Source organism: Rissa tridactyla, chromosome 3 (assembly GCF_028500815.1).
Source record: "Rissa tridactyla isolate bRisTri1 chromosome 3, bRisTri1.patW.cur.20221130, whole genome shotgun sequence".
Taxonomy (NCBI): Eukaryota; Metazoa; Chordata; class Aves; order Charadriiformes; family Laridae; genus Rissa; species Rissa tridactyla.
The window spans coordinates 58,627,564-58,647,324 of record NC_071468.1 but is presented as its reverse complement, the minus strand read 5'-3'; the positions used below and the strand labels follow the sequence as shown (position 1 = coordinate 58,647,324).

At 44.1% G+C, this 19,761-nt stretch overlaps 1 protein-coding gene across 5 annotated transcripts in view; it reads right to left on the bottom strand.

Moving 5' to 3' along the window:
• TIAM2 (TIAM Rac1 associated GEF 2) overlaps window positions 1-19,761 on the bottom strand; it is a 177,202-nt gene that overhangs the window by 84,897 nt on the left and 72,544 nt on the right. For all 5 annotated transcript variants that reach the window (XM_054195006.1, XM_054195005.1, XM_054195008.1 and 2 more), the window contains 3 exons: window positions 9,433-9,544; window positions 7,161-8,363; window positions 872-1,307 (listed from right to left, as the gene is read on the bottom strand). In XM_054195006.1, the coding sequence (XP_054050981.1) occupies window positions 872-1,307; window positions 7,161-8,357 (1,633 nt within the window). In that variant the 5' untranslated portion in view covers window positions 8,358-8,363; window positions 9,433-9,544. The remainder of the gene's footprint in view (window positions 1-871; window positions 1,308-7,160; window positions 8,364-9,432; window positions 9,545-19,761) is intronic.

Here is a 19,761-nt window from a genome sequence, read left to right as displayed (position 1 = left end):
CCTGCTCAGCTACTCTGAGCTGTCACCGCGCGGCGCTGAGCACAGCAATCCCACCACAGCCCACTGGCAGCAGCCCCTTTTAAGTGGATTGCCTTCCCACGGGGCTGTTTCCCAGCAGGGGCAGTGGGGGGAGATGGGAAGGTGGGCATGCCGAAGGCTAGAAGGGGTTGGTATGGTGGGGAGTGGGCAAGGTGAAAGACCATCCAGGGAAAGGAGGGAGACTGGTGAGCCCTGGGAGCGGTCCATGGCAGCTAAGCCTTGGGTACCTCGGGGCCACTGCTTCGGCTTCCTCTGCCCTGAATCGCACACTTTTTCAAGCACATGGGAGTTCACCTCTTCATTATGCTGCCACCTGAAGCACTGGAAATGAACTGAACATTTTTACATTAACTTACCCTAACTTTAAGTAAAGCTCATAGAAGAGCCCAAGGAACTGTGTGCCTGTGACAGTGAATTGGGCACCAGGGACTTCTAATCCTTAAATTTTTACTCCCCCCTGAGACAGAGGTGTAACTTCTGCATTTTTCTCAGTTTTGATTCAATTTGGTCTTTGACCTCCAACACCCAAAAGCATCTTCTAAAACCCCAATTCTGCGTGAGTACAGAAACTGGGAAGTCAGACGAAACAACTCCCGCTATGGTGTGAACTGCAAGGTTGCACATGCAGTACCAAAGACACGATCACCACCTCGATTCAGTAGGCTGCTTAGGCACGTGCCCCGCTTCAGGGTGTGGATAGACCCTGTGAAGTTAGGCACGAATTTCTGATCCCCCTAAACCTGCTAACAGAAACCAGCATGTGTGAAAAGTTGCCGAGACGCAATGAAAGCAACTGCTGCCGCCAAGCCGCAGGAGCAACACGGTGGTTTACCTTTGAGAGTGACCCAGTACTGCTTCCACTTCCGCCGTGTGACCAGCTCCAGCTTCTTCTCCTTCTGCAGGGTCACAAGGGGTTTGAAGAACAGCCACCCTGCCTTGCGCACCACTCCTTGCTCTTTCTCATACAACAAATCCAGCTGCTCCAAGGAGCTGAGGGACTCGCCGCTGGAGTCCTCAGTTTCCGACGAGGTCTCGGTGTTTTCCAGATTCGTCCTGCTCATCTCCAGCTCCCGCATGAAGTTTTCATAAATGTTTTGCCTCAGGGCATCGCTGCTGACGGCGTTGGTGGACTCACTTCTCTGGGACAGGACGTGGCTGGAGCCAGGTGACCACAGCAAAGCAGAGAGCTGCGACGGTGCCAGCGTGTCTGTGGTGAAGTTGTCCATTCTGCTGTCAAAGTATTCACTCCCATCTTTACATTTTGGCTCCTGTGTAAAAAAGGAAATTGCCAGAGATCAGTCACGAGAGCTATGATGAAAATACACACCTCATTTGGCATTTAAATTTGTTTCATGTTTAGCCATGGTCAGTTCCTTCATCAAGGTCCACCTCTTTTCACCAATACATCACAGGCTTTGCCTCGGCAGCCACTGATGCTGTCGGTGCCACCACTCACAGTTTTCTCAGCAGAACCCCATTAAACCCTTACCACTAAGTCTGTCAGCTTTGGTAACTCGGACACCTGCGAGTAATCTCCAAATTCAATAGTAACTGCTGTGGCTCCTACTGGCTGAAACCTGATGGACTCCAGGAGACAACCACATCCTCCAGCTGAAACCCCGGCACCATTGCTTACATGCCTGTTTGAGTACAAGCAGGAACAGTATCACAACAAGTTTCTTTATTATTACAGGGTTTACAATACTTTGGTGACGCTCCATTTGTGCAAGGCAGCTACACCGAGTGTCAGCACAGCTAGGCTGATTTTACCTCCACTTTCTATTTGTCATGTAAACTGTGCTTAACCAACACAAAAAAGGTCAGAAGTTGAGAATATTTTAAGCTTGTTAGTATTGACCAATAGACAAAAATCTAATCTAACAGAAGATGTGACTTAAAAAAAGAAAGATGTGCTTGCTGAGTGGCACAAATCCAGTGTCCAGACTGCAGAGGTGTGTATTTTCTGACTTGCTGCAAACCTCCCAGGAGCGTGACTATCTTGTCAAGCACTGACGGTCCTTTCTCCTAATTGCATTGTGCAGCTTCATCCCTTGCATTGCGAGGGCTGGCCAATTTTATTTGAAATGCTCAGGCCTGATGGTATGACTTCAACTTTGCTTTGTGATATGGATGTTAACGTAGGCCCATTTCTTGCCACTGCTTGTCGACGTGGGACCTTGTTGGAAGACTGGGACTTTTCTTTCTTAAGCCTTTCCCAGTAATGTGCTGACTGCTCCCAACTCTCCCAGGCTCCAGTGACAGACAGGGATTTTTGTACTACCCCAGACACAGCTCCTTGCACTAACTTCACTGTGGAGAACCACACCGTCCATCATATGAAGCTATTTATTGTCTTCCCAAATCAAGTGTTGCTGATGCTATTTAAAAGCGACCAAGATTTAAGAACATACAAAAAAAACCAAAAAACAACCTGCTGCCTTTTGCAGTAAAAGTGTGAGGGAAAAGAAGAGATGGCTATAAACAATTCCAGAAGTGAAGCTATTACCCTCAGTAATAATAAAGCTATTATTCTTTCAAGTACAGACTGCGTCTCCAAAAGCACTTATTTGCTCACAGACTTCTGTACACGAATAAAGTAAATAAACCTTGGTCTCCTGCGAGCTGCTCTCACCAGCAGCTTTGAAAGCAACTACTTTTTTGTTCCTTATACTTCCTACTTGATGGTCTTCAAAACTGCAGCGGAAAAGCTGTGCCGTGTTTTGATAGCGTCGCCTTCTCCAGTAGGCAGCCAAGAGCAACAGCGGGAGCGCACGCCCTCCCAAGCATCGCCAGACCAGCCACTTCTCACGCAGCAGGACACTGCTGGTCATGGCCTCGCAAAAGCCAGCTTCAACTGAAACCCACATTCTCTTATGGGTATGCTGAAGTTTGAGTCTGGCTTTTCAGATCACTCCGTCGCCAGATGGTAATGGACGCTCCTGGTAATGGAGCACCTTCCTCAAAAATCTTATTGCAGAGTCATAGCAGCATTCTCCAAGACTAACTCCCTAAACATCAACAGTTTTACTTTTTATATGGTAAAGGGAGGGAAGTCGGGAGGGGGAATAATCACGTATATAATGTGTTTATGCCCACAAAGCGTCCGTACAACATGGATCCTACACAATTGACCCGGCCATCTGCCATTTGGTGGGAAACTGGAAGCTTTCTCCACCCTCTTTTTAATTACTGTCACTGTATGTGTGTGCCAAAATCCTGTATTTTAATTGTTTGACTGTTCTCCAGAAACTGCCAGTGTCCTCTAGAAAAGAGTAACATACAGTTTTTTTAAGAATATATATTTCTTTCAGTTCCAAAGCACTAGTAAGAAAAATAACACAAGACACTTACATAAGGTGGTGTCTGCTGTGAAGGGCCACTACTGGAACAACAAGCATTAATGAAAAGCGTGGGATACAACCTGTCCATGAACAGCCATTAACCACATCCTATGTTTTCGCCACACGCACAGAAAGGGTAGAAATGAGGAAGTATCAGAGTAGAGTAAACGGACACCGGATCCAAAAATGAATATATACACTTCACCATGACAACATCACTTGTATTTTATTTTTTTTGAAGAACAGAATTGGGAGTCACGCAGTCTCTGCTGGTCCTCGGGGAGGCTGTCACTGTAGCAGTACCTGGTCACCACTGAAAAGGTCTGACCCAAGCTGCTGCTGGTGGTGGTTTCCCTGACAGGCGACTTTCTGCTCATTTTCCCCACTGTTGCATTTAGCAATGATAAAAAACTACTGCTGTTTCTGCTCAGCTGCATTCAAGAAGATCTCTCAAAGTCTGAGACAGACCCTGCAATAGTTATAGATAATGCAAAAGATAAAGTGGCTAAGATACCAATTAGACAAAGTGACGCATGTAATAATTAGCTGTAAAGAACAGCGCAGGAAACAATGCAGCCTGCTAAATTCATTAGGACCCAAACTGAAAGTAGAATCTAATACCAGTTTTCAAGCCAAATAAAGAGGTTGTCTCAATGTGCTTTTCTTTTAAACTCTCTTTACACCACACTTCAGGGCTCTGGTTTATGAAGTCAGGAAATTTCAGAAATTATTACCATAAAGAGGCTATTTACTTCATTGAAGAACGTATCTGCAGCAGCTGTTTCTGGTGGCTGGATTTTCATTTTATACAGCATTTGCTTATTTTCTCCATGTTATACAGTTGCGCGCTGAGTTTACACCACCACCTTTAGCAACCATGCGACAAGCCTGCCTAAATTCTGGCACAGGTCTCTCATGCATCACAGATACCTTGCTGCTCACACATAGTGCGTTGTGTTACAGCTTCTCCCCAGTGCCATTTCAGCAAGGATTAAACTAAATGAGGACATGCCACACTGTAGAGTACTAGGGATGCACTGAGGGAATGCCTTAGGACACCCTCGTGCAACAAAAGCTGGGTCAGGGCACAGAATGACTGCGAGCCTTGATGTGAGACCATTATTAGAAAGGCAAACTCAATTCTGGGATACATCCGATCAAGTATCAAATCAAGTCAGACATAAGGAAACATCCAAATCACTGGACAGGGCACAGCCAAGGGTTCCTCTGGAATATCCCATATCCAAATCTGTTTATGGATGATTTAAAACAGGTGCAGAGGAATAGTGCCAGAATGAAAAGGAAACAGACTTCCTATCTTAAGACAGGAGATCAAATAGAGTCTGCGTAGCCCCACAAAAGCTGGCTGAGAAAAGTTACTATTTCTCCCCTTAAATAAATCATAACAGATTAAATAATAGGGAAGGATAACTAATGCAATGGACAATACTGGCATCAGAACAAACTGGCTGGGACTACATTTACTCTACAAATTAGCAATCATCAGAGTAAGAGGGTTTGGAAACAGCCTTCAAGATGGGGAAAAGCCCACCTGATTTTAAGCTGCAATTTGTTCACCAAGGGGATTAAACTCTACTACCTTTCTAGTGGCAAGGGAGTGGCCTCAATATCCCAAACCTGTGCCTCCTGGTCCTGTGCCCCTGTGAAGCAGGAGTCTTGGCTGACTTGTTTCCACTCGGGCAGCCAGAGGGACCCATCCACCCAGCCAGCACCGGCTCTTCAGCATATTTATAGGGAAATATTCCAGCTTTCACCTACGTTCAGCCCAAGTGACTCACAATCAGTTATTAGTAATGCAATGAAGAAGGGACACGTTGTTCAGAGCAAAGCACGAAGGCTACAATCACTGTGATGAACAGTCCTACAAACAGGGACTAACCACCTGACAGATCATAACCGTGCACGGTACTTCTGCATTTTTAAGCCAACGGACCTGGTGAGAGTATAATCGTTACCAAACTACAACACGGTAACCCCCTAGAAGAGACGGCATGTTACTCAATGCGTGTAAGGAGGAAAGAAGCTGACCAAGTCTCATGAGGAAGGCAAAATCATAAGGCATTTGTTACCCTTCTTTATCCTTCCTGTCGCTGGATACTTGTCTGATAAAAATCTATGACTAACTATTTCCTATGCCTTTTTCTAAGAAATCACCATTTTTGGAGCTAGGGCTGATTTCCTTCTACCAGAATCAGATTCAAGCTCGATGCAATCTCGCCGGCCAAATTTCCTTGCTGTGTCTGAAGTCAGTTCACTGCACAGTGAATTCAAAACAGCTACGAATCGCGCACCACAAATACCATTCTGAAAATGTCATAACTAAGTAATACATGGCAAAGGCCTGGGATGCAGAGATCGTATGTAAAGCCTGGCTGTAAAATCCAGAACGCATACGGATGTTGAAACCGGTGAAGAACCCCGGCACAAGGCGCTGAGGCTCTTCACTGATTCCGGTTTTTCTGCCTTCTCTTTCACAGCTGAGTAAGAAGGTGAAAAGACAGCATCTGATAAAATACATGAGCACCAACTCACAAAAGAAGTGATCCAAATAAACGGCTTTCATTTTCATTTTCCCACTTCTGTAGCCCTTACCTAGGATTTACACTGGCAAACCTTACGCTGACCTCGTTTCTGAGACTAAGAGTCCATCAGAGTTTTACGCTGCAATGACAGATGCCTGTTAAGTGCGATACCTGCCCGAATTTCCAACATGGCAGACAGCCTTTGCTGTGCATGCTGCATAAAGCGTGTGTTACGATCTACTGCTCAGCTGTTGCCTAAGTTGCAGAAGTAGGTGTTCCCTGCACTCTTAAGTGGCCAGCACCCCAATCATCCTTCATTTAGGGAACCACAGTGACTGTTCCTGTATGAGAAACACCAGGGAAGATTAAAAAAAAAAAAAATCCAAACCAAAACTAAAAACAGTCTCTGCCCTCCATCTCAGCTTGAGGATTCACGTGCAGAAGTTCAGGCACAGTCTGGCATTTAAAGAGCTGGTTCTGGGGCCTACAGCTAGAGATGAGAATTTCATTCCTGACCACAGGCATCCTAAACTCCTATTAACGGGATTAGCCTTAAATTCTTCTAAAGAAATATCCTTTCCCTCCCCTCTTGCCCTCCTCCCGTCTCCTTCTTCACACCACCATCTCCCGGCGAGCCAGATGGCGACTCAGGCTTTTCCATCTGGTGGACTAAGCTGACAGGCAGGAAGGAGGAGGGTGCTCCATGTAATGCCTTCAGAGGAGGTGGAGGCAGAACCAGCAGCTCTGGTCGATGCACTACAGCTGATCCCCTTGATAGAGATGGACCAACAGTGAAACCAAAGTGAGTGGTGAAGCCAATAATACAAATTAGGAATACCTGCGAAGATATTTATAACATCCTTCTTCTACTGCTCTTTCCACAGGTTATATTTTCACAGTTGAAATACAGAGAAGGCTTTAAAACTCCATGTCGCTTTTTAAGTAACACAATGATTTCAAAAGCTAATTCACCAAGAGATTAGGCTCCAGAGATCAGCGTTAGCTAAGAAGGTAAAAAAATAGGAAGGGAAAATTTGCACACACAGATGTCTATTTTTTTTTTTGTTGATATTTCAGACAGCTCCGGGGATGCAATACTTCTCAGAATTCCACAAATTACTAAATGAGATTAGCAAGTAATTATCTTCCAAGAAAGACAAACATGATGCAATCACTACATTTGTAACAGGAATCTACAAACCAACTTTCAGGCACTTAGGCTGGTGTTTGCACATACCTGGAGCTTCCTTTTCTTCCTTGAGAGACTTCCCGTCCAGTCACTGATGCGTCGCATTCGGTTTTTTAACGTATCCTTCTTGGATGCATCCTCACCAAGGGGCTTTGACTTTCTGCATGGGAGTGTGTACGAGGAGTAATGTGCAGGACTTCCCTGCTCTACCCTGGAGGGAACATCAATGTCTGAGGCAAATGAGACACGGTTGCTTAGGCTGCCGTGAGTGTCAATATACTCATCAGACAGCCTGATCCCAGGCGGAGGAGTGCTTTCCAAATTTGTATCCTTATAGAGATCTCGGAGTGAGGAAAGAGATGAACTTTGGTTGAAGGACTTCTTGTTGTCGCTTGCTGGGAAACTGGCATGAATGCTTGTATCTGGAGTGCTCCTGGTCAAATATGGACCATCCAACTCATTGATGTCCCCAGCATTTCCCCAGAGAGAGTCATACCATGAAGACTCGGAGCTGAGGGAGCTTCCTTTACTAGATCGAAGCCTTGAGTCAGTAGGTGACAGACGATGGCTTGAAGAACAGTCTGCGCTGGAGTTCCTCCTGACATCAAGCAGGTTATTTGGCTTAGATTCCAAGGCAGGCGAATACCTCAGCAATTGGACCGGTCCACTGGATTCCTCAGTTGGTACCTTGCTGTTGCTGCTGTTGTGGAACTCGACCCTCAAGCAACCGTCCAACTTCCCCAGTGTTTTAATGAGAACTTTTGGACTCCTCCTGTCCTCTGATGGGGAGGTTGATGCAAGACTCTCATTCTTGCTGTAGCAATTTAAAATGTGTCCATTGCATTCTCGAGAGGCAACATGATGACTTCCAGCTTGAAGGCCAATATAGTGGAAACCATTCTCGGGCAAAAACACCGCATTATTTCCTTGGCAGTAGTCCCCTGAGGCGTTTGTCCTGTGTTTGGCATGGGCATTGCTTTTAGAGACCTTCACCACAGTGTCACCAAGTCTGGATGAATAAGGCTGACTAGTCTTGAAGTGCGAAAGGCAGCTTCTGGCAAGGGACCTCGATTTGTAGTTTGAGCCACTACTGGTATGTCCCCATCCATGCATAGAGCAAGACTTCTCATCTTTAGCATGAATGCTGCGAATTTTCAGAGAGCAAGGCTTCTGCTTGGCACCAGCTGTAGCAGCAGCATGATTTTTCGATCCCTGAAGACTGTACTGGCTTTCTGAATTCCCCATTTTCCACTAAATTAAGAAGAGTTTCATTAGAAACAATGGCTAGAAGACAGAGCAAAAAGTAACAGACCATTTTTACCCTCTACACAGGAAAGTGACTTTTTAAAAAATGGTATGAAACAATTGTTTCAAAAGAAGCCATTAAATAGCCATTTACAACATTAAATTCATATCTGAACTTATTTTAGGGGCAAGCTAGGAAAGCCTATTCTCTGCATGGTTCATTACCCCTCTGTTTTAAAGCTGGAATCTAGCTCCATTGAAATCATGTCAACACCTTTCTCCACCCACACCCTTGGCAACATCCTTTTCTTATAGCTTACAAAATCTCTGGCTCCCAAGAACAATGGCATAATGAAAGGGAGACAGCAAGATAATCATAACTTAGATGTAAAGTGAACTGTACTTTCAGAGAAATCCCTTCTGCCAGGAGACAAGCCCACTGCAGTTTCAGCTTGACTGGTTTCTGTGCAACCAAGTGTTGCCTCAATAAACTGTTCAGCAAAACCCCAACTTTGTGTTTAAATGGAGTCAATCCAGGAGAAAGGAAAAGGAAAAAAAACAAAGCACGCCAGACAACAAAAAAACTTGGTTAGTGAATAGCCTCATCTTCCATTACAGCACAAAACTGCATTATGTTCATTCAGCATGGCGCAGTTCGAATAGTTCACTTAGTAAAATGCTCTTCAGCTTTTTCCTGAATTCACAGTAAATTGCACACACTGGAGCAGTCAAATTGCCCCAGTGAGATGACTGAAGATTTTGGACCTACATAAAGTGTACCCCAAAGTAAAAAGGATTGATCTGTTCTTTTTGTTACTTGGAGTGAATCTCCACTGTTTGCAATTCACAGAAACAACATCGAAGTGCTTTTTCCATCGGCACTATGCTTCTTTGCACGTCGGATCTCAGACTATCACTCTTTGGAGAATTCACTGCAGCCTCATTAAAATTTTGTCAAAATAAGCCATTGTGAAAGCATAATCTTATCTTCTAGAGTTTGTGTATATTTTAACATCCCTACTTCTAGCCCTTAGCACTTTTAGATGACAAGTGTAGTATAAACCAAAGAGCAAACCTGTAGGATCACTCTTAAACCCGGGCACGTTTAGCAGTTAGCATGCTCTGCATTGTCTTCGTGGCCAGCTGCTACACTTGCCAAAACCAGGATGGAGTTCCATGCAGCCTTCCTAGAAAACACCAAAAACACAAAAAGGGCTCTCAGTCACACAGAACTCACACTTTACAACAGCTCTAAGCAAAACGAATTAAAAAAAAAAAAAAAATCAGACAGAAGTTACAAATGGAGGAGAGAGGTCTGGTTAAGGGGATTCCTGGACTTTAGATATACATTTTCATAAACATACTTTAACAACTGACATTGAATTAATACAATTAAGTCACTGTTTGGGTAAGTGTTTTATTTTCTATTTCTGCCCTTCTCCCCTCTCACTGACATGTTAGGGCAAACTTTGAGCCCCCTCCAGTTTTCTTTTTGGAAGACCAATTACAGATGGCAGGACTGTGCAGTGATCCGTTACAACGTGGACCAAACTGATCACAGCAACGTCCCGCAGCATCTGTTTATCCTTCCCCATGCCTGGATTCCAACTACGACCCTTGCAGCGAAAGGCCACTGCACAATTTGCTCCACCAACCACCCAGCAACCTCCCTCTTTAGGTTTGTTCCGATTTTAACTTAATCGGCAAGTAAAACAAGAAAAAGGCAGCACCAAGCACTGCACACACCCAAAGGTAACAAGACCCAAGTTCTTCCTGACCATCTGAACCTAGTGGCTCTTCGCTTGGCACACAAAGGCCGCAACTCAAAACAGAAGGACAGGAGCTGAATGTCACAGAACACACCAGCAGTTTAGGGATTGAAACACTCGGTAGAACAGAAGCTGTACAAGATCTTAGGCTCACGTTTTGGAACATATGTTTTAGCTAGAAACCATTCTTAATACACTACCCCCAAGAAATATTCTTTTTGCATAAATTCAGTCACTACTGTTCATAATTTTCAATTTGATGACTACTTGATTTGAACAAAGTTTTCCTCTTTTTGACTCGTCTTGTGGCTCTTTACCATATAAGAACCTCGAAGATATTTAAAGGCATTCACTGGTAACCTAAGTGTTTTGCTAACCTTAACAAAAAACAAAGGTAAAGGTTGCAAACTAGAACTGAAAACAGTCTCAACAGCAAGCCTCGAAAAAGGTTAGCAAATAAATGACTTAGAAGAGATATATCCTTTTGGATCATGTTAGATATGTTACTGACCTATAAACACAAATTCATATCACAAAGATCACTGAGAAAACAGATAAGCCACAGAAATTTCATCTTACACTAAAAAAAAATAAAATTCTATTTAACTTGCTTATTCTCTCTAATGATTTGGAAGGCTGCTATTTAGGACACCCTTGCCTTGCAGGTTTGATTTGCCTATGCTGCTAAGTGCACCCATTTATGTAAACAGTTTGAAAACTGTCACATGGATCAAAAAAAAAGACTTTCCATTCAAGGTAAACAGAAGACAACACACAAACTTCCTGAGCTCCAAGCTGCTGAACAAATTGCGAACTCCCAGCACAACTGCCTTCCTCGATCCAGGAGGCACAGACCACAAACAAGCAATGAGTTTATATTCAGAATTCTTCATCTGGGAGCAGAAAGTACATTCAACAAGGGGGCTTTGAAAGGCTTACATCTATTCATAAGGGAACACTGAACCCAATTTGTCTAAAGAAACAGGCAAAAAGACCATCTGGTCTCCATAGTGATTGTGCAATGGTTAGGTAATCCTTTTAACAGAGTAGGTAGCGAGCAAGCTGCTGTCATGAACCTCGGAAGATAGACATTCAATTCGTCAAGGCTCGAGCTGCTGCTGCCAGGGTCCATTGTATGTGTCTGATCCAATACACAGGTCACATAATGGGTGAACGAATAAATTTATCTCAGGGTACAACGTCTACAAAACAGTGTCTCAGTCTGTGCAGGAATCAGTCAGCAGTACAACAGAACAGTCAATAAATCCCATAGAAATGGCCCCGAGGGATTTTTCTCAGCATCCCGGCCGTCCAGAAAGCTACGGCAAGCTAAACATTCCCGCATGCTGCGATAACCAACCGGGGCATCTGCGAGGCTGCACAAAGACCCTCACCCTGAAAATCAGCTGCGATGCCTTTCTTTCTCTGCCTCACACTTGCGTGGAGCAATTTTCTTTCTGCTACTTACGGGGGTGGGGTGGGGAGCGGAGCGAGTCGGCTTGCACCCAACGGCAGCGTGACAGCGGGGCAGTGGCCGGTCGTGGACAAGCTCTGGCTGCACTCGCTCCAAACGTTCACACATTTTACATTATTTGAACTGTGGAAGCACTGGAAATTACAGTGCAAGGAACAGAGTTCACCTTCCTCTGTATTTCTCACAGCAACCTACCACCGCAGGAGACAACTCTGCTTTTCTCTCTTCCTATGCAGAGGGATGAATGCTTCTTGTGAGCAAAACCAGTTTCTATGAATATTTTCTGCAATTATAACCAGTATATTTGGAAAGCAGCTCACTGCGCCTGAAGATGACTATTAAGAGTTTATTTGCTTTCAATTATACCCACATTCCCTAAAAAAGAAGTTTTTAATCTTCACCCTAGTTCCCCTTGACACATTCAAAAAACACAGCTATGCAAACGTACTAATCCAGGAACCCCACCATCCCCACCACACCCAATAATTAACGCAAATCATAACCCCAGAGCTAAAAACATATTTCCCCACCTTTAGGCTTCTCCACATAAAGTTCCCCTAGACATTTTTGGCTCCGAAAAACAAACACACGAGCTCAGGAGCCATTCAGAAGAAGCGCCTGCCACCTATATTCCCTCATTAGTATCAGGGCAGCTAGACTGCTTTATAAATGCTAGAGGGGAAAATGCCTTTCTTAAGATTAAGGTACTCTGCAATTGCACGGGTGCTTTCCTCCCCACTCTTAATCTCTCAAAATAAAGGTTTACAAAGCTTGACTCACTAACCACACTGCAAGTAAAACTGAACCATGACAATAATATCCTGGTACTAGGTTTGCTTATGAGAGGAGGTCTTCTATTACGAATTAGTGGGAGATCTGAGTCAAAGGTGACAGGGTCCTGTGCTGGTCTCATCTGCTACAGCTGGAGCATACCCCAAACACACTTCCAGTACAGTCACACTAACCAGGCTGAGACTCTCTAAAACTACAGGTCAGGAAATGGCAAGTTCCAGACTGACAGGAGGCGAGCACAGAGCCCTAAGTAGCCTGAATGCTCCACAACCACAGGTAGCATCGGACAGTGGCCGTACACCAACTACAAAAAGGCAAGAGATCGTGGTAGTATCTTCTCAGGGAGGCTCAGGAGATTTCCCTGACTGGGACCAACAATGCCAACACCCAGGATGTCATAAGAGCTCAACTAATGTCAGCCCTAGCAATGTTAAATTTTAGCCTGGATCAAGAAGTTACCCACGTGAGAGCTGAGCACATGCACCAAAGCTATCTCTTTGATGTATTTTGATGCCTTTATTCCTACGGATGGCTGGTGACAATAAACCTTCACTGGCAGATGTATAATAAGTGATCCACAAAGCATTTAATCCGTACTGAAGCTTCCCCAAAAATCTATTGATGAGGTGCAGAGAAGTCAATTCTCACTTCACTAAACCTGGCATCAGTGCAAAACCAACAAAAACAACGACAAAAAAAAAAAAAAGAACAGTATGGATTGGTCCAGATGAGGATAACATCGTCCCATCAAATTAGCACTATTGACTGAGGACTCATTAAGAAATGCGGGAACTTATGAGAGTTTTCAGTGTTCCCAGCAACAATAACTCTTTATGCACAGCAGGAGAGCTTAAATTTAAAACTTCCTGTCTTTAACAAGAAAAAGGCTTTTAAAAGAAGAGCTAGATTAAGAGCTGGAAAACAGGTAAGAGCTAGAGCTAGCTGCCTCACCTCTAAAAAATAAGAGCCTACATCTTTTCAGTTCTTTACAATGACACACCAGGACACAGTTTAAACTTTCTAAGGAGACCTTTCTTTGAGGAAAGGGCAGAAAATTATTCAAGAAAGCTAACCAAGTATTTTATTCCTACTTGCAGCTTAAGCGGCAACTATGTGTCACAACCTCTTCAGACTTTCTTCAGCAACGGGAGGATTGTTACCTGCACCAGTGCGGTACTTTTCAAGAGGGCATCGGACCAATTCTTGAGGACCTGCCACGGGGCACAGTCCCTCACAGCCATCCACACAGGTATAAACATCTGCCAAAAAAAGGCAGAGCTTCAATTCACTTTGCGGTGTTATAAACACTTATACAAAAGGCCTTTATATGCAAAGGGCAGAGTATATCCCATCAACTACTCCCTAGTAATGAAGCAAGTCATGTATGCTTTCTGCTGTGGTTGAAAACCCTATTTCCACAAGGGCGGGTAGGGACTCCCAGCTGTGGAGCGGGACTCCGATGGCCACCTCCGGAATGTGCACAGGGGAGTGGGAAGGTGCAGAGGGGAGCAGGGGGGAGAGGAGAAAAGGGCAGCTCCAGGGTCTTTACACAGGCGGCTGCTCTGAGTGCGTGGTTCCTAAGTGCACCGCAGGAGACTGTCATCAGGATTAGTGGAGCTGGGATAACGGAGAATCTGAAAGTATTTCAGAGCAATAAAAACCAGAACACAAAGCCCCTGTATGAAACAAACAACTTGTTTTCTTTTAATGGCAGTTCTAGTTAGAAATGTTGCAGGCTTTGATGTACAGCAACTATGTTAGTGGTTTCTTACATCAGGAAAGGCTTTTTTTGTGTGGTGTTTGGTTGGTTTTTTTTTTTAATTGACCAAGCAATTCCTATTTTTTCTTTCAAACTACTTTTACATTCTCTTCCACCTAATGATTAAAATGCCACCCATTTTAAAAGGCTTATAAAGTCTTAGAATTTTATATAACAATCTTTCAGATACTAAAGTGTTCGTAAATTTTGCAAAGAATCAACGTGCTCGGTGAATTCTTACAGGCATACAGAATTACAGGTTTGAAGTTTTAATTAACTTTTAATCTACTTTGGTTTTTAATATGAAAGTAATACAGAATGCTAGAATGTGAACCTGCCCTCACCTTCCTGTACGGCTGCGTATGGACGGATACATGAAATTAATGAGGGAGGCAGGTTAGCACAACACTGTAGCTGGATTAAATGTGGAGTTTCTTACTGGAAACAATTTACTGTATTTTTTAAAACTACGCACTTTGGTCACATGCTTCCACAAATCAGAAGCAGATTTCTTATTCCTGCAATCTCAATCACATTCCTATTACAAAAATATACCGTAATAATTATACCATGGTATTCTTGGCAGGATATTTTGCATTATATACCACTGTATTCAAAGAATGAATAACCCAAACACCACAAGTATGTCTTTCTTAAAAAAAAAAAAAAAAAAAAAAAGGTACTATTTTGCCTTAAAAATCCAATTTGAAGCCAGAATTCCTCACTCACTCATTAGTCTCTTTAGAGTTACAGCCTCCTGTGTTAGGAACTGCTTGGTAGCTCACAGACCAAATTAAACCAATAGTTTTTCTCATTAAACATAAAAAGTAAGTAGTCATTATGACCCCAAACATTTCTTTTCATGCTGTGAATCATACCTACATTGCATATAGACTTCTAATTTCACAGTTGAAGCAAGAAGGGGACAATCTCCTTTCCTGGTTCCTTCTCTTAAAATAACATTAATCCCAACAGGTTTACACTGCATCACAGATATATTGCATAAGAATTACACATCCCGTACCTGGGACATGATTCCTTCTTTTACTCAACCCATTCTTCTAGGTTCAAGACATTGGCAGCTTAATTAAATTATGCTTTATAGCTTTCAAGTTAGCTCAATATGGAAGGCTGAGTCAAGCCTAAAGATCCTTATCGTATTACACCAGTGCTGATACAATCTAAATCTCTGGAGACTTATTTTTCTTTGGCAGGAAAAACAAATTTCACCATTTGTAAATGTTATTGAATTTATACACAATGGCTAAAGTGCACATCCATTTAAATAAAAGCCATTAAGATTGTTAAAAAAAAAACAGGAATGCCAGCTCACATCTTGGCTTAATGCAGTAGCTGCAGTAGTTAAAGAGTTGATATGTCAAAGGGTCTATTTCCTGCCCTTGAAGGGGAAATGAACTCCATGATCTGAAAGGTCTTTTCTTCTCCACCTACTCTGGTTGCAAGCATACTGGCAGGTCCTGATGCAGATTAACACAGTGCTTTCAAGGGATTTCAAGGCCTGGGGCCTCGAGCAGGGAGGATGGTGCACCTGGAAGGAGCCAAGGTGCTCCAAGCAGGGGAGCCTCCGCTCCAGCCTTGCTGCCTGCCCTGGGCTATGAAGTAACAACACTTCAGAGATGGAGCTCAGGTCTGCAGATCTCCTGCCTGGGCTTAGACAAACTCCTGAAGAAGTCTTCTGCCTCAGTCCTCCTTATTCACACTAACAACAGGAGGCAAGACTGGGGCTTTCTGATCAAACCAGGATGTCCACATCCCCACCGGGAACATCAGCCCTTCTCTTCTCTTGTCCACTTCAGTAGCAACCAGCTCATGCTATCAAATACAGCTACAGTCAGCAGGCAGCTACAGGGACATTCTGTCTCACACATACCCACCCAAAACTGTAGGTGCCAAAACATCAGCTTTGGAGAGGGCAGGAGAAAGGTTACTTTTGGTCTAGGAGGCAGTTTACTACACCATACCCTGAGCAGCCCTGTAGACCCTATCAAAAAGGGAAGCAAACAGCATCAAGAGGGAGCAATCCCAGGCAGGAACGTTAACCCATTCTGCCCCCAGAGACCCTTTTTGGTGTGATATCTTCCAAGTCTGTTGGACCAACTCTTAACCTGTGGCACCGGAGAGAAAATTCCCGCAGCAACTGGTAGGACAGCATGCTTCAGGCTGAGGGATGGGGGCTGGGAGGCTGTGTGACTCCCTGCCCGCCACCTACTACACAGCCTGCTCCACGGGAGGGAGGGGGAAACCACGCTGCATTTGGCATGGTCTTTTCTACTTCTCAGTTTACAGATTCATAAACACCTGAGGGTGTCGATTCCAAAGTAAACGCTTTCCCTGGACCTTCAGCCCTGTGCCTTCCTGAAGAGGATAGGGGATCTGGGAGTTAGACACCAGAAGTAAACTTGAGACACAGTCCCTTGGAAAATTAAAAGCAGATCTTGATTCTTGCATGCCAAGATCCCTACAGCAGTAACACAGCTCAGAGCTTCCTTTCCTGTACCCCTGTAGCACCAGCATGTTACTTGCACATTAAAAGAATAAAGTAATACACTGAGGATTAGGTTTCCCCACTAAAATACTTGCTTTGTAGCTTCACAGCTACAGAGCACCCTATTCAGAGAGTCCTCTCTTCCATGGTATGTGGACACCCCTTCCCTGTTGAAGGTGATCAGATAAAAAAGCATTTCCATCCCTTACCTCTAAGTAGTAATTTGCTATATGTTTTATACTGTTATCAAATCATCCACCCTAAAGGGAGAGAAATGCATGATTTCCAGAATGAAATATGAAGTCACCACTGTACAAAATTAACTCCATGACCACATCAGCAACAAGCATAAACAAAATAGAAAACTTTGGTTGCATTGCACAAGCGATTAATCACCCCTCTTTTAAAAAGGAAAGGCGGGGGGCAAGGCACTTCTCCATTTCTTGGGCATTTCCCTCTTTTTCATTTTTTCTGTGCCACGGAACACAGCATTTTCACAATTTGTGTATAGTTATGTATTAAAAAACTACGTAGTATTGAAAATCTGTATAGAAAACCTGTGCAGGACCTACCTCTGCCAGATGCAGAAGCCCTGGTTTTCCACACCAACTCCTGTTCAGTGCCAGTAGTAGTGTTGACTGAAACTTTTTCCTCTAACACTTCAAAAATATATAACCCTTGCTTGGGCACACGGTCAATTTAGTGCAAGTCACTTTAAGTATTCGTGAGAATAGGCAGAATAATAAAGAAGAAAAAATTCAGAGGGATTATTAATTATATTGTATTAGGAGAGTCATTTTAATGTTGCAGAAACTGTAGCGCACTCAAACATACTTTCTCATACTTCGCCTTAAGAAAAAAAAAAAAAAAATCCAGCCCAGTCATAGCAGAGCGTAAAATGATCCTAGCGGTGGTTTATTTAGCAATTCAGGCAATTGAGTTTGACAGATGACCACCGAGAACTGTTTTCTGGAGGAAAACCATTCATCTTGGGCGCAGCCGGCGATAGCAGAAGCAGCGCGGGGACTGTGGCACTGCAGCAGCCCGCTCTGCCCTCCGCTTTCAAAGCCTTCCCAAGTCTCTCCCTACTTTTCCTCCAGTTTTCCAGGTCTGGCCGGCAGCCGGTGAGCAGAGGACCACGGTCCCCTGGCAGCTGCCTCCCCAGCTCAAGCCCCCCCTTCTCCACTCCCGCTTACCTTCCTCGGGGAGATGGCTTCAGCCTCCCGGCCCCACAGCCACCCCCAGCTCCGACACGGACACACGGACACGCAGACACAGGGACTCTCCCCGCCCTGGGCACGCCAGGAAACTGTGCCTAACACTTCAAAACACTCAGCCGTTAGGAACTAAAAACAGATCCTGCGCGAGGCTGGATGTATTTTTGTCTGCAGGCTACACACCCTCCTCCCGTTCAATTTTTTCCATTGGTGGAACAGCATGATGCAGACTTAACCAGAGGGTGGTTTTCCACGGGCCGCCTGAAACGATTACGCGGGCTGGCCTGCCACGATGCCGGGCAGCCGCCGGGGAATACGCCGTGACTGGGCTCTTGTCTGACCCCACATTCCTCAGCCGCCGGGCTGCTTCCACAGGAAAGCTGCGAGGAAGGCTGCCAAGCAGAGAGGGGTTTGCTCGCCTGAAGGTAGCCCCAGGGTCTCCTCTCTTTTTCTTTTTTTTGGTCTTTTGGGGTTGGTTTTTTACCCAGCTTTTTTTTTTTTTTCTTCTTTTTTTTTCAACTTGCTAGGAGGGAGTAGGTATTCCTAACATCCGTGTATGAGACACCCTGGCAAACACGTAACTCCCCAAACCACAGCGGGAATGTTGTAGTCATGAAAACCCTCTCTTAAGAGCAGCTCTCAGTCGCGTTTAACGACCCTGCGTAAGGGCATCATGTATACAGCCACAAACTCTGGCCCGCTCTTCCTTGCTGCTTTCTTTTGTCATACTTTTCATACTATCCTATGGAGAGAATTAGTGGTTTTTTAATAAGCAACCTCAGATAAAACGCGTCTCTTCAGATGCAAATGACAACTCCAAATTTCAATATACAGAGCTAGGCTGCTAAATCTGTAGTTAGGCGCATGAACAATTGCTTTATTATCAGAAAGCTCAACACTTCATTGATTGCAGCAACAGTTGGTGAACACACTCAGCCAAAACCCAAGACATTTATTCAAATATTCTAATAAAATTGCAGGGTCACATTCAAGTGCCAAGCATGAAAATACAGCCAAGTTACACTGCAGATGACATATTCAATTGAAAAAGAAACACATGAACACTATAATAGAGATCATTAGTAACCCACAAAAGCCCCAAATCAATATTTATGTCCACAAAAACGAAATAGTGATTTGCATAGTAACACAGGACTTGACACCTAAAGGTGGACCTCCCTTTCACTATGTCCACTATCCTGTCTCATTACAGAGGAAACTCCAGAACCCATCAGTTTTGGAGTAATTTGGAACAAAATTCTATTTCATCTCCACAGCCCAGTTATAGTTAACTCCTCCACTGGAAAACGACGACTTGGATCTCTTCTCAAACTTCACAGGTTGACAATATTAGCACTGAATACTCTCTCCTCATCATCGCAAAGGTCAACTCCTTTGTATTCTACTGAACTTAATTAAATTTTCCAGAAGTGAGTTCCACAGGTTAGTTTTTGTAAAACCTAATAGAGCAGTACATGACTTATGCCCACACTCCTAATTCTACACCTGAAAATATGTCTGGGGGCTTCACATCTGCTTCTTCTGGTAATAACTTTGCTCTCTGTGAAAAGCAGAATATTTTCTTTTTCCTGTTCCTGGTACAGTTATATTCTCTTCACTTAGCGTTGCTGTGGTCCAATCATTTCACTTAGAGGCCAGATCAAAGTCCTGGGACTAATGTGGAAGCAATGACAGCTCACAAGTCAAAGCACCAGGTCTCTCTCAGGAGCAATAGTTGGCCTCTGATCCCACCCCCCTTCTCACACAGGGTACTGCACTTCCCCCACGAGTCCACCTCTTAGTTGATTAAATTAAACATGTTCAAATGATTCCTTAGATAAGGTTAGCCTCCAACCAGCCCAGAAGCCTTTCATCAGCACCTATCTT